At 42.4% G+C, this 14,510-nt stretch overlaps 2 protein-coding genes across 3 annotated transcripts in view; one reads left to right on the top strand and one right to left on the bottom strand.

Moving 5' to 3' along the window:
• Position 1: 1 nt before the first annotated feature.
• Positions 2 to 12,217, bottom strand: LOC126536575 (pyrroline-5-carboxylate reductase 3-like). The gene is made up of 6 exons (XM_050183597.3): positions 11,945 to 12,217; positions 11,800 to 11,861; positions 10,159 to 10,338; positions 6,682 to 6,894; positions 5,590 to 5,682; positions 2 to 2,619 (listed from the first exon to the last, which is right to left on the bottom strand). The coding sequence occupies exons 1-6, from the start codon at positions 12,042 to 12,044 to the stop codon at positions 2,410 to 2,412; spliced, it is 858 nt and encodes a 285-aa protein (XP_050039554.1). The 5' UTR covers positions 12,045 to 12,217; the 3' UTR covers positions 2 to 2,409.
• Positions 12,218 to 12,352: 135 nt separating this feature from the next.
• Positions 12,353 to 14,510, top strand: part of LOC126536573 (proteasomal ubiquitin receptor ADRM1-like) — a 31,211-nt gene continuing 29,053 nt past the window's right edge. For both annotated transcript variants that reach the window (XM_050183593.3, XM_050183592.3), the window contains exon 1: positions 12,353 to 12,650. In XM_050183593.3, coding sequence (XP_050039550.1) covers positions 12,447 to 12,650 — 204 coding nt within the window. In that variant the 5' untranslated portion in view covers positions 12,353 to 12,446. The remainder of the gene's footprint in view (positions 12,651 to 14,510) is intronic.

Below are 14,510 nucleotides of genomic sequence, written 5' to 3'. Positions count from 1 at the left end.
AAAAGTTTAAACCAAAGCAAGTCTTTAATGCACTTTGAAATCTAATCTTGTCAAACATGCGGTGGTTACAAGACGCTGCCATGGTATCATTGACCGTGTGGTCAGATTTCTCTCAACCATATTGGAACTCTGTACAGCCTGCTTCTCCAGTGCAGCATGACAGGGAAAGAAAATCTGGAGAGTGGTACCTGTGTCTGCGAATAAGGGCACTGTTAAGAGGAATCTTTAGCTCGGGAGTTCCTATCTAAATACATGGAAATGGAGAAATAGTTTTTCTCGGCAACCACTGCACCGAATTTGATGAGGTTTGTTGCATCTGAAAGAAAATGTTGAAATCTAGCGACTGTGGCAAGCAGACTTATGCCGTCAATCTTTTGAAGAAAAAAATACTTCAACTTGCAAAATTTCAGAACGCTCAACCGTCAAGTCTACAACTGTGTAACTCGGCAATGAAAAACTTTATCACAATTCTGTTAACTGCGCATAATGCATCTAAAGTGAACAAAAGTGAATATATGTTGCACTGAAATACTATACGACCAATGTGAGAGGATTTTCGCAAGTCCCCCATTAACATTGTAACCATTTCACAAGGTCGTAAATTCATATATAAAATTTGTTCGCTTTAGATGCTCTAACAGATGCCATTTACAGAACTGCAATATCTGTTTATGACGAAGAGTTGTGGAATTGTAAACGTGCTGCAAGTTTTCGGAAACTTTCAGAAGTTTTCAAGAAAAATTTTAGCCCCTAACTCAAAATTCCGCTTCCTAGATTCACGAGACTTTACCATTTTCTCAACTGCAGCAACTTTCACTCAAATCGGTTAGTATTTCTGTATTTTACATGTATTTGAATAGGGAAATCGGAATCGGCTCTGTGCTAAAGCTTCCTTTTTAAGTAGACAACAGGAAGAAATCGATTGCGATTTTTTTTCATTTTTTACTATACAACACACAAAACGGCACAAATACATTGTACTGCAATGTTGAAACAAGGCTGGTATACTCTGCAGAATGCTTTGCCAAACAGTCATGCGCATCAAAAAAACCTCGCAGTATGCACTCAGTGCTATAGTTTAAACTTGCAATATACCTTTTTCAATATCCTGTGACGAAATGTTAAGCACTGCATCAAAGCAAATTACGATGTACATTTGTTGCACTTGACAAAGAGTATATGAGTGCATTAAAGTTGGTAACAAATACCGAGGCACATGCTCGGGTAGATCTAAACGCATCATAACAATTGACCAATGATGTGCACCATCTGATTTCCTGGCTCAAATTAACACAATTGGATTTACTGTATCTGTAATGCAACATTTTTAAAACATCCTTATCTGCTTGAGTACTGTGTAAATGGTGATTGTAGTAACATAGCAGCACCAATGGTGAATGATGTTCTTTCATCTCAAGATTGTGTGCCTTCTCTTTTTGACCACGAACACAACTACAGTGATTGATTGGCATGACTGATGGCGAGAGTGGAACTCAGGGGGACATTTTCCTCGGCACATTTCCCCGCTAACCTAAAACTTTGGAAAGATGGGCTACACTTAGTTCTGACCTTGCTTTAATAACCTACAAACAGAAAAATTTACCTAACAGATGCAATATACTGTGACATTGATTTTGGCCCATGCAGAAACTTGGGAGTCATATTAGCAGGATGAAGTTTTACCACGTAGGTACTTACATACACACTCTAATGCAACTCTTTTGCAACTGTCCATAACCGCAGCACACACACTGTAGACTCATTTGCTGTTTCCGTGTTTTTGGTCTTGCACTCTGCCTACATTGGGAAGCATGGGCTACTACAGGTTGCGTAGTTGATAACCAGCCTAAAGTACAGACATGGGCAGGTCTGTGCAGTAAGTTTATGTTTTGGCACGTATTCCGCACGTATAACTTCTTAGTCTGTCCTTCAGCAAGCGTAAAAACTTCGAAAAAAAAAATTTGTGCACTTCTTGAATTGCCTGGTTCCCCTCCTTTGCGTGACAATCTGTGCATCAATGAATCTACACGCCTTTATTCGTCATCTGTGCTATACATTTAGGAACGAATACATTACAAGAGGACTGAACACTGTGCAAACCCTGTAATCACAATTGTGAAGTAAACGCTTTCATCAGTTTCTACCCCTAACTTTCCAGTTCAACGAGATGTGTGCAGGCCGTTAATATTTCACATTGTATCCAGGCGCAGGTTAAATGAGTATTTCACAGTGCATCATGGTGCAGGTTAAATGTCCAGCAGGTACTGCGCTATAGCCAGTATTTTCGAACTGCAAAAGGAGATAGCTCGGTGCAATTGGCTGAAACGGTAGTAGAATCTTTGCGGTGGCCTTGGGCATGCTTGAAGAGGAACTTGTTGACGCTGCACCCAAAAGCGAATCCAAATGGAGTCAGTTTGAGGCAGTGCCCTTGCTTTCGACCTTGTGCCCCAGCTCCTGAGCACGGCGTGTGGCGGCCTCGACGGCTTCGGCGAAGGCAGCACGCACACAGCGGCTCTCGAGGGCCGACAGCCCGTAGGCCGTGGTTCCCCCCGGTGAGCAGACGTTGTCCTTGAGCTCCTCCGGGTGGTAGCCGCTGTCTAGGGCCATCTTGCCAGCACCCTGTCATCCACGAGGGAACACAAAGTGAGCTCACAAAGTGAGGAACACAAAGCTCACAAAGGGAGCACAAAGTTTATCTGCTGTGGCGTCGCCATCAGTCGAGCCCACGACGAAAAGGAAGACAGCCGCACGAACGGCCACTGTGAGGGGTCGTTCAATCTTCATCTAGGCTGGCCGCAGCTCTTGGTACTCTGCGCATGTGTGCTGCTTAATAAATATGGCTGCGGTCACCTTCTCGGCGACATCCGACATTTGTGGAATTGTGGGTCGAGCTAGATAGCCGTGGTAGCCATGTGTCATCGTACAAAAGGCTGCAGCTCCTTCGGGTCACCACAAATGTGGAGGTTGCCTAGAATGGGGCTACAGTCATATTGTTATTAGAGAGCACAGATGCAAAAACGCGCGGAGCACTGACAGCTGCAGCCAATCCAGGCAAAGATTGAACGTCCACGGACAGCGGCCATTCGTGTGGCTGTCTTCCTCTTCAGAATGGCTGATGGCGACGCTACAACTGTACATGCCAAGTTTATGGTCTTGAATCAAAGCCAGAAAGATAAAATAAGAGAACACTGACATGGGCAACCCAGGAGACTGTTGAATTGGCTGCCTGTGCTAGTGAGAACAATGCATCACAGTTTGTGCAAGGCAGTAAATAAATATTAAGAAGGACCACGAAAATGATTCAATAGGAAACCTGGCTCCTGTGCCATGTGGTGGTTAAGGTATATGATGAAGGAAGGTAAAAAAGAAAAGGTTATGTGCAACCTAAACAGGAAAGAGATAAAAGAAGAAAACCTGCTGGAAGACTGACATTTCTGTAGTATATGACAATGCAGGTGGAGGCATAAACGTGGGGTGAATTTTGACACCTCCACTCCTCCATTGCAAATATATATAAAAGAAAAAAGAACCTTGTTGAAACATCGCAATCTGTTCCTGACTGCACTGAAGCTGCAAGGAAACATGTTATTTTCACTAGATGGAAACGAATAGTGCCTGAAAAGAAGATATTGCTGTAAGAAAACAAATTGGGTGTGTATTGGCTTGATAAGCAAGGTAATATGAAAAAAATGGAGGCTGAGACTAGCTCAAGTGCAGGAAAGTGGCATCACCTCAACTTTACTAATGCTTTCATTGTCACAGCCAAATTGCTATTCATATCATCATTTCCCAGACACAGCAGGTACACCACTCTGGTGTCTTGCAATTTGTAGTTGGCGACAGACCGATAGCACAGAACAAGGCAATGCTGCAGGTGACTTAGTCAGCACATTCGTGAAAATACGGTAACTTGGAGATTGCTAGAGTCGGGCAGACTCTACCAAGAAAAGGATTGTTAAAGGGGCCCTGAAACACTTTTTGAGTCTAGTAAGAAAATGTTGCGGATCTGTAGAAGAGGCTCTGTCTTTCTTTTATTACGCGTTCTTGATTACAACACATTAAAATAGGCAAAATAGGCAGAACCCATAGCCAAAGGCTAGTAGGGGGTATAAACTAAAGTATGTAAGTACAAGCATTAAATTTGACAAAGCAAGCAATGAATGATAAATCCATTTATACTGAGAAAGGAAATAAATGCAGAAAACAACATGTTAACTCTGAAACAGTATAGGGTAATACGTACATAACAAAAAAAATTAACATACAACACGGTACTACATACACGCAGCTACAGTATATAATATAATGCTAATGCATGATAATAAAAATAAGTTATGCATGCCAATTACACTTATGGTGGATAAAAAAAAAATAGTTCAATACTTGGAAAGAAAAGTAATCTAGAACCAAAAGTGCACGCAAATAGGTTTAGCTGGCTTCCTGGAGCAGGTATTCTTTAAGTGCACTTGAAGATCCTGTGAACATGTGAGCCAATTATTAAACTGCATCCAGCAATGAATTCACAATCTCGTGGCAAAAACTGATAAATTGCTCGCTCTTGCCTCCGCAATGTCATCATGCAGTGCCATCGCAAATAGCTGGACCCACCAATGCTATTGGCCGATTTCGTGATTGCGAGAGCATTTTCAGTAATACACAATTTGCTAATTTTGAGTTAAATAAAGGAAACATACAGATGTCTGTGATGTCAAAAAGACAGAAAACTCATTTCAGCTTTGCACTGCTGGTCTGTGAGGGGTCTCCAAGCGGTGTGCTGCGTAGCGTACTCTGCTGTGATGGCCACGAGATGCAACAATGAGCCCTTTTGCCACCACAACGTTAAATATTTAAGCAGGGCTTTGCCCTCTTGGCTTCTCCAGTGTGTAGCTTTCAGTGAGCTAGCGGAGACGAAAAGAGAGAGAAAGCTGGGTACCGGTGCGATAACTCTACCTATAAGTTGAAGGAGTCGAAAAATTTTTCCACCACGAGATTCGTGAGATGACATCCTTTAATAGTCAGGCCATACTATGATTAGTTAGATAAGAGTTTCAGGGTCCCTTTAGGACCAAACTTTTGAGTTTATGGACTGGCCTTCAGATTTTTCTCGTATTCCCCCTACAGCCCAACCAAAGTTTGGCCAAGAGAATATTTTTCACCCTGACGTACAAAATGAGGCAGTATTGTCAGTTTCCAATTCAATTTAATGCACATTTACAGCACTTACTGCTTTGCCAGAGCGTAAAAAATAAAAGAGGGAAAAAGCAACTAACACTCAAAGTGACTTTTAAACGCCTTATATGTGAAAGATAAAGAGGACAAAAAAAAATAAAAAATGGAAGACTCACGGCGAGAGCCAAAACAAAAGTACATTAATCTTCACAAGATGCATCGAAGACTGCATAGGATAGTACATATGGACATAATGAACACAGAAATTTTCTCACTGGTGTCAGCATGTAAATGCTTATAACGAGTAATCAGATATAATGAAGGTATGTATTTTTGTGTCAGATGCAAGTTTGTTATAATGAGGTATGACTGCACTAGAATTTGGGAAGGAAATGGCAGACGCCAGTGCACGGAGCTTACCATGATGGTCTGTGCAGCAAATCTGAGCGCTAGCTGCCTCGGCATGCCCATCTTGACTGCTCCATCTGCCATTCCCTGGATAGCCAGGCACACCTGTAGGAAGCAGGTAAAGAGCAACAAGACGTCTGCTCAACCTACCTCTGTGTAGAAAACTCAAGCTTTTTGACAGCTGGGTGTCCACTGGTTACACTCTAACCAGTCTCGGGACCGTCGTGATTAGCGGCTACTTACTATGTTCCACAACAAATTTGCCGAAAATTGGCTGGCCACATCACCAAAATCTGCCATCTGCTCAGATTTAAAAGAAACTCCACATCTCTGCAACTACAAGATGGGTTGCATTTACAAAAGAAGAAGGTGAGTGACAAAGCAGGAAACCGGTAATCTGTGTGGCAAACGACTGAGGTTCCCGCACTTGAGGGACAACTGGTGATGAAGATTCTTGAATGCTGATGATCCTTGTCCTTACAAATATTTACCAGCTAGTCACGAGAAGAGCTAGGCAAACCATTTCTAGGAGGAATAAAGTGACCTGCACATGCATGAGAGGGAGAAGGAAAAGCAGGGAGGGTAACAAGGTCGCACGTTTTGCTGTCCTACACTGGGGAAGGGGATACTAGCGTATAAACATTACATCCACGTACATCAGGAAACCATGTCAAAAGAAAGAAAAGGATGGCAACTAAAAGGGTGTGGTCAGTAAGTACGTATTGCAAATTTTGGCTTGTTTACAAACATAAACTGCTTGAAACGGCGAGCTTAGGTAGGTATGTTTTAGTACTCGACCTAGGCATCTTGCATATGCAGGCAAAAGATTGACGTTTTTACGATTTAATGTTTTTCTCAGAGTCTGAACAGCCAGGGACTTGAGATACTGTCATGAAATACAGTTTCTTTCCTTGGCAAGTATGGAAGCCGGAATGTACAATACTTATTAACCGTAACTTTTTTTTGTTGGCATCCTCCTCTTTCACTTGACATGAATTTACTGCGCGACCAGACGAGATGCCGTCAAAACATTGATTTCGCGTTTGGCAATGAAATCTGGTCCCTGTAAGTATGGGAAGTGTGAGACACGCGCCAGTAACTCACATAGGCCGGCCCTGAACCGCTCAGTCCACAGACGGCATCCATGATGCTTTCCGAGACCTCCTCGCAGAGACCAATGCTGCCCAGCAAACTGATGACCAGTGCAATATCATCCGCATCTACACCAGGGCCGCGGCTGATGGCGCACACACCTGCACCCACTGTCACACAGGTGTTGGGCATGCACCGGACCACTCGACATGGCACGCGAAGCATCTGCAATGAAGGAAACCAGGAATGGAAGAAATATGCTAATTCTCTCAGGTGTTCACTTTGACGTAGTTCGATCAAGGTTTCAACAAACACATTCGCCATTCATACCAGCCATGAAATTGGTTAGGTGAGATTTAATGAACAGGCTTGAGAAGAAAGCACCACTAGGATTTGTAATTGTGGTTAGAACCTCCACAAGCCACAAAAATCCGAATGCTCTCAGTGCGTCACTCTTGTTGCCCGAGAAGTATGAAATGGAGTGTGGTTGGTGACAACTCGAGAATGCAGTGGCAAATACGTACATAAAATCAAGTGAAAAATCTATTCGAACTACTTAAATATTCAACATGAACTTTCAAATATAAGATATAGTGACAAAAAGACTGTGTGCAGTGACAAGCTCTTCTACATATGTAAACCTGCTGTATTTAAAATTATTTATCACAGGAGCATCTGGCAGATGTTAATTTACAAAAGGAGACACTGTGACACAATGTACACATATTACTGAAAATGACATCCTGATGCTCCTCACTGCAAATGAACTTGGCATGACCTGCCATAGAATTCACCGTCTCACTTCCCTGTTACAAGTTTGTTTAGAACTCAAAATAATTTCTGAATGTGTGTTGCAAGATGCTTTTCCACAACTGGGCAGGTCCACTTTAACATTGACAAGAATAATTAGAGTATGCTGGTACATGATGAAATAAATACGAACAGCACTAAAGTGGACAAACACAAGGAAGGAGTGTGCACAACACAAACATACATAGCGTGTTTACACACGCTATGTATATAGCCGATGTTGTTTTCAAGTGAATGTTAAGAGAAAGTTAGCGCTGATGTATGATGTTTGATGTACGATGTTTTTTTATCGACTTTCTGAGAGATTACTTGTCGTGGACAGTAAAATAAAACTGGTTACTACTTAAAAACGCACTCACTAATCTCATAGATAAATACATCCCGGTCATTTCCATAAAATCCGATAACACTGCTCCTTGGTTTTCGCTGAACCTTCGTCGCCTAAATAACAAGAAAAAAAGATTATTCAGGCAAGCTGACAGAAATAGATCATATGAATCCTGGGGTCGGTACAAAGCATGTGACGAAGAATACCAAAGTTTACTCAAAGCCACGCGCAGACAATTCTATAAACGGGACCTGTCATCGATGTTAACAACTAACCCTCGGTGCTTTTGGCGTGTCATTAATCCCAAGCATAATCCTGACATCGTCCTTACTGATCAAGACGGCGCAGCGATAGCTGACACTGATTGTTCCCAACTACTGAACGAAACATTTTCATCAACATTCGCGCGCGAATGTTTAGAACCGTTAGCCACCATGACTCGCACTGATTTGTTTATGCCGGAAATAATAATTACCGATTCTGGAATTTATTTTCTCCTTACTAATCTTAACATTTCATCTTCCGCTGATAATACTGGCTTAAATAAAACAATTCTAAAAAATATTGCCCCAAGCATCTTCCCAATACTGTCCGCCTTATTTTCACAATCACTATCGACAGGCGTTATCCCTCACGATTGGAAGGTGGCTAAGGTAGCGCCATTCTTCAAGTCTGGGGATCGTTCTTCACCACTTAACTATCGACCAATTTCTTTAACAAGTAACATTTGTAAATTAGTCGAACATATTATACATTCCCAGGTCATTAACTACCTTGAAGAACATAACCTCATATTTAAGCAACAGCACGGTTTTTGCAGAGGCTATTCATGTGACACTCAGCTCGCTGGCTTTATTCACGACATACATTCATCAATAGACACCGGAATTAAAGTACATGCCGTATTCCTAGGTTATTCAAAAGCATTCGACCGTGTCCCTCATCGCCGACTTATTCACAAACTTACACAGCTGAACACTGACTCTACTGTTGTCACATGGATAAAAGACTTTCTTTCTAACAGGATGCAATTTACATCGGTTAACAATCACAACTCATCTCTAGTCCCCGTAACATCTGGTGTACCACATGGAAGTGTGCTTGGGCCCCTACTTTTTCTAATTTATATTAATGATCTACCAGACGGCATCAAATCCAATATCAGACTACTTGCTGATGATTGCGTCATATATCGTAATATTCACTCTAACTGTGATCATGACATTCTTCAATCTGACCTAAATGCAATAAACGTATGGTATTCAACTTGGCTAATGCCTCTAAATCTTACTAAAACTAAATTCATGTCTTTTACTAATCAGGCGCCCCGAACATCAACATCTTACATCTTAAGCGACAGCCTTGTTGAACAAGTTTCCAGCTACAAATATCTTGGCGTACACATAAGCCCTAACTTGACATGGAATAATCACATTAACCATATCCTCGCTTCTGCAAACCGTTCGCTTGGTTTCCTTAAACATAACCTCAAACATGCTCCCGTACACTTACGCGAATTGGCATACACAACACTAATATGCCCTAAAATAGAGTACGCATCAGCCATATGAAATCCCCATCAGGCATACCTAATAACTGACTTAGAAGCCCTGCAGAACCGTGCTGTACGCTTCATCTTTTCCAGTGTAACAGCATTAAAAAATTGCGCTGAGCTTGAAGCCTTGTCACTTCGCCGTAATATATCTCGGTTAACACTATTCCATAAGCTCTACTATTACATATCTCTTCATAACAAGTTCATGTGTGAACCCTCAGCCATTTTTCCGCGTCGGAATCATTCTTGCAAAGTCAAATGCACAATGTGTCATTCCCTCGCATTTGGTCAGTCATTTATACCTCGCACCGCAAATGAATGGAATAATCTGCCATCGTACATTGTCACCGAAACAAATGCCTCGAAATTTACAGACGCTCTACGCAGTACCATGCATACCTAATATATCATGTTTCACTCTCTGATTTGTAAACAGATTTTTTTTAATGCGCCGATAACCAAAGCCTCCACGACAGTGTCATAGTTTGTACAAATCATTTAGAGTTGCTGTACTGATAACTATCATTATATTTTCTTATTTTTTTGTGTTTGTACATTGATGCACTGTAGTTAATTTTGTCCCAGTGTTGTTTTTCCATTGTATTTACATTTACGCACTGTTCACCTCACCGATGTATTGTTTACCCTATGTAATACCCTCCCTAGAGGGCCTTTAGGGTTATTGTGAAATAAATAAATAAATATGTTCTTTTCCTTGCCTTTGCCAATTTTGCCATTCAGTACTGATTGCACTTATTTCGAAAATTTTTATGTAGGTTAATTGGTGAGTACATACAGCGACTAGGTGAGAAATCTTGACAGCAGCTGCGACGCTGATGACAAGGTGGTTCGTTGTCAACTGCGGCTGTATCTCGGCACCCACGACGTCCATCAGGTGTGGTTTTACGCACAGGAACACTATGCTGCACTTCTTGGTCACCTCTCCATTTCGCTGCGTTGTGTTGTATCCTTCCTCCTGAGAAACCAGGCGGCATCAGCAACATGTATACAGTACCCATCGACATCACTGGCATGTATATACATACAGTAAAACCTTGCTATAACGTACTTGAACGTAGAGGTGAAATTAATTTTTCATATCCATAACTTCGTTATGGCTGTTGTTCTTGCTCACAGTTATCATTGCCCTCTGGCGGCAGGGAGTTGGGGGAAGGAGATTCTTGGAGAATAGTTACCATGGTGTAAGTTTGGGCCGATGCAAAAGCCCGCAGTGCAGTGCTGAAGGACCGCCGATTGTTTTCTTCAGCACCATCGTTAGTGAGAAGACTTTCTCGAATGCCACTCACAATGCTTATCTATTATCACAGTCATCTCACACACAGAAATAACGGAGCAACAGGTTTTATCAGCATTTCCTTAGCACGCTAACGCAAGTGCTTTGGACTGCTTTATCAGACAAGTTAATAGCAGTGTAATGTGACATGAAATTTCGGCCTCGTCAACACGTTACGATGAGCAAGTCTGCTATATATATATAAACTATAGAAATGTTATTTATTCACTTATGGGAGGTATTTATTCACTTATGGGAGGCTTTTCGCTTTTTTAATTTTAAATGCCTCATTCGCCATGAAAATTTCAACGGCAATTACGATTACATCGCGTTATCAATTGGTTCGTTATAACCAGTATCATTACAACAAACTTCAACGGTACAACACTTTATACTTAACGCACAACACCATCAAGGCTAGGGATGGTGCTCCCACTCGCCACTGCAAAGTGGTATTTAGATATTTAAATGCCAAGAAAGAATATTGATAAACTTTATGGCGCCATGCAACGCTTCTGCACCAAGGCATGCAACCGCCTTCATGTGATCAATAAGCATTTGACGCGCGTGTATGTAATTCACATATAAAAAAAATATACTAAAATTCGAATAGACAGGTACGAGGGAGCGAGTAATATTTTTGGCTCCATTTGCGATTAAAGTGTCCTGAGGCGCACTGCGCACGCTGAGCGAACCCGGCCAGCTATGTAAACGAAAAGTCGAAGCCATTCATTTCCCATCTTCCGTCTCTCCCAATTACTCTACTCCCAATCTACTGTCGGCGAGAAATGCAAGGACGTATGGCAGAAGAAAGACCTGCAAGGAAATCGGTGCAGAACCAGACGAGGTAGTACGGCTTAGCTCAGTTTCAGTTTATTATTCTTTAAATACAGTAAACGGGTAAGAGACAATATACAGGGTAACCATGCAAGGCAGTGGCACCCACAAACGGAGGCAAATCGTGCACGGCGTCGAATTCACATTTTAATGTTCGAAGTTCCCGCCTAAACGCGCGCTGCGATAGGTGATGCCCAGGTGATGGACGTAGCGCGAGCACGGCACGGGCCATGCATGTGCGTGACGCGACGAAATCGGCCATGGTTAGCGCATCCGTTTACATTATTTGAAATGTCAGGAACCAACCTTTAGTGTCTCCAGATTCTTCATGGATGGAGCGCTAACCCAAATGTTCTTGGCCGCTATACCTGCGTGAAAAACAATCGGAGATGGGGGACGAGCCGCTTGCTCTCTCGGTGACGGCGCGACTGACGTCCATTCACGTGCTTACCTGCGCTCTTGATGCCTTTTATGATGCACTGAGCCATGTTTCCCGCGCCTATAAAGCCCACATTTTCGACCTTTTTGAGGACTTTTCCGTTTGTCGCCATGGGAAACAAGACAGTCGGTGATTACCGCTCCGAGAAACAGAAACTAACGGCGAGTACGAAAGTGGCGACGTGCTCGACGTGATTGCGTCTTACAAGAACAGGTGTTGTCGTATCTGTCTTTATCCCCGAAGTTATTTTTACAATTGTGAAATGTTAAACAAACTTTCCGATATTCCGCTATTTAGATACATTTAGACACTAACAGATATGTTGCAGCTCTAAAAGCCGCATGGTTAATTTACGTTTGACGGTTATACGAAACGTGAGCAACAGTCTACACGCTCAGGCCGGAACTGCCGGAACTGTAAGCACACATCTTACCGTGCTCACTCCTCGAGCCAGTCGCTGAGTCATTTTGGTTGCCGGTTTCGAAGCTGTAGGGTTGTAGGAACAAAGTTCAACATGACTAGGGGACTTCTCTTCGGTTCGACCTCGGGCAATCAGAACCACAGCAAGTACCTTGTTGAGTTCCGGGCCGGCAGAATGACGCGCAAGGGCAATATGGTCCATCCCGACAAGCGCAAGGGAACCGTCTACGTTCACCAGAGCGAGGACTCGCTGATGCACTTTTGCTGGAAAGACCGCACTACGGGATCTGTGGAAGACGTGAGCTTTCTTTTTTATTAACATTATCGTACCTATAGTACTGCTGAGCCACGTTGCCCGCTGTACGTACGGCGCAAGATTCGTGCCGGCCAACTGCTTCTTGCTGGTTGTTGTTTATCTGGCGGCTACTACCGAAATTGGTCCCCGTGCTCCAAGCGGAACGTTTCCGCCGAATCATGCCCAATCACAATGTCTGCAAGTAACTCGAGTACGGAGAAGCTGACGCTGACAACATTTTGTTTGGTTGCACCTCGTAGGTGACAAAAATTCGAGCGACATTGTAGCATTGGTGTTATGAATGTGATCCAAGTATACTTCCGCCGCCTTTGTTGTTTCAGGTTCATTTCAGACAATAGGGAAGTGCAAATTTGGGCACATGCCACACAGCGAAATTAATTTCGATTCCGCATCGCGTAGTTGCAGCACTAAACAGACACAGGAAAGCGGCATTGTGTATTGAGAAAAACGTTTTATTGTTTTCACAACAAAAGTGCAGGATTCCATGATTCGAACAAACGTCGAATGTACAATATGTCTCGTAGTAGTTTTGCAATAACGGGAGCAAGCACAGTATTGCTTAGCGAAACCGTTGTGGCATGTATTCATGATATCACTCGTATTAACTTGCGCCTCGTGAAACTAGTCGCTGTACAGGGCAATGCTACATACCCACTTGTTGCGATAAATGTGAGAAGAAAAGATGTGTTTCCTCAATCTGATTGGGTCTGTTTCATTATAGAAGCGAGTTATATTTTCGCCTGGTGCAGCTAAACGCCAGAAAGGCATATGCGGATTTTGCACTTCTGCTCTGCAGTATAGCGATTACAGTATCAGAAGAAAATAGTTTTGTTTTGTGACAAATTTGATCACTGGCATTGCGTTAGTTCACCCTGTTCGAGCTGTGTGAGGAAATGATTGCATTCAGTGCTTCTGCTTCCTGTGAAAATGAAAGATGCTTGTTTGAAACCCAGTGCAACTGAAGACAAGGCATAGAAGAACACTGGACAAGCGCTTGTCCTGTGTTTTCATTTTCGCTCCAGTCATGCTGCATTTTAACCTTATAGAGGAGTTAATCAAAAACAAAGCTAGCAAATTCCATGTGGCCTTTATTTTTTCTTTATTTTTTCTTTTTCGCTCTGGTGAGTGCGAGCTAACCTTGTTGCCCAACTGCTGAACTTTAGCTGTATAAAAATGTAGCAGATAATGGACTATTTGCCAGATTTAGAAAATTGGCTGCCCTGCAAAGCTTTGTGCCAGCAAGAAACTCTTGTCCACAGACTACAATTTATCTCGAACTTTATGCTCGAAGTAAAAATGTTGCGTGATCAAGATTTAGTAATTGGGGGTCAAGGTCGGAGGTCACTAGGAAAGTGCGAGTGGAAAGGTGTCCATTTTCCTTAGTTTTTATTTTTAATATGAAAATTGCATGTCGCAAACCAATATTTTGTGCATCTGTGTTTCAGAATAAGGTGAAACCCTTTCCTCTCATCGTTTAGGGATCAATCAGCTCAAACCTTTGATTCGGGCAACCCACTTATCGAGGTCAGATAGTGTTCTTCAAGAGAAATGTGGGATTGGGACTGCAGATAAATTTTTGTTTGGAAGAAAGTTTTCAAGAATAACAAACTCTACACTTTGAACAGTATTCTGAAATTATTTTCAGCTTTAACCTTGTATTTTGATAATTGAAAAGATGTTCTTAACAGGGTGTTGCATGTTAGCCCCAACATCTGCACAGCATACCTGTGCCGTGCTAGTGGCATATCTGCAAAACTCGCCTCTTGCTTTCACAAAATGTGTCATATGTGTGCAATGTCATGTTTTGGAGAAAGAAGGGAATTCATGTATTTCTGAAATGAA

This window comes from Dermacentor andersoni, chromosome 4, assembly GCF_023375885.2.
Source record: "Dermacentor andersoni chromosome 4, qqDerAnde1_hic_scaffold, whole genome shotgun sequence".
Lineage (NCBI taxonomy): Eukaryota > Metazoa > Arthropoda > Arachnida > Ixodida > Ixodidae > Dermacentor > Dermacentor andersoni.
The sequence above is the reverse complement of the archived record's forward strand: the minus strand, read 5'-3'. Positions and strand labels throughout refer to the sequence as shown.

Coding starts and splice junctions, on each gene's coding strand:
- LOC126536575 (XM_050183597.3), bottom strand. CDS start 12,044: ATGGCGACAAACGGAAAAGTCCTCAAAAAGGTCGAAAATGTGGGCTTT. Junction 11,862..11,944: donor AAAAGGCATCAAGAGCGCAG/GTAAGCACGTGA, acceptor TTTTTCACGCAG/GTATAGCGGCCAAGAACATT. Junction 10,339..11,799: donor AGAATCTGGAGACACTAAAG/GTTGGTTCCTGA, acceptor CTGGTTTCTCAG/GAGGAAGGATACAACACAAC.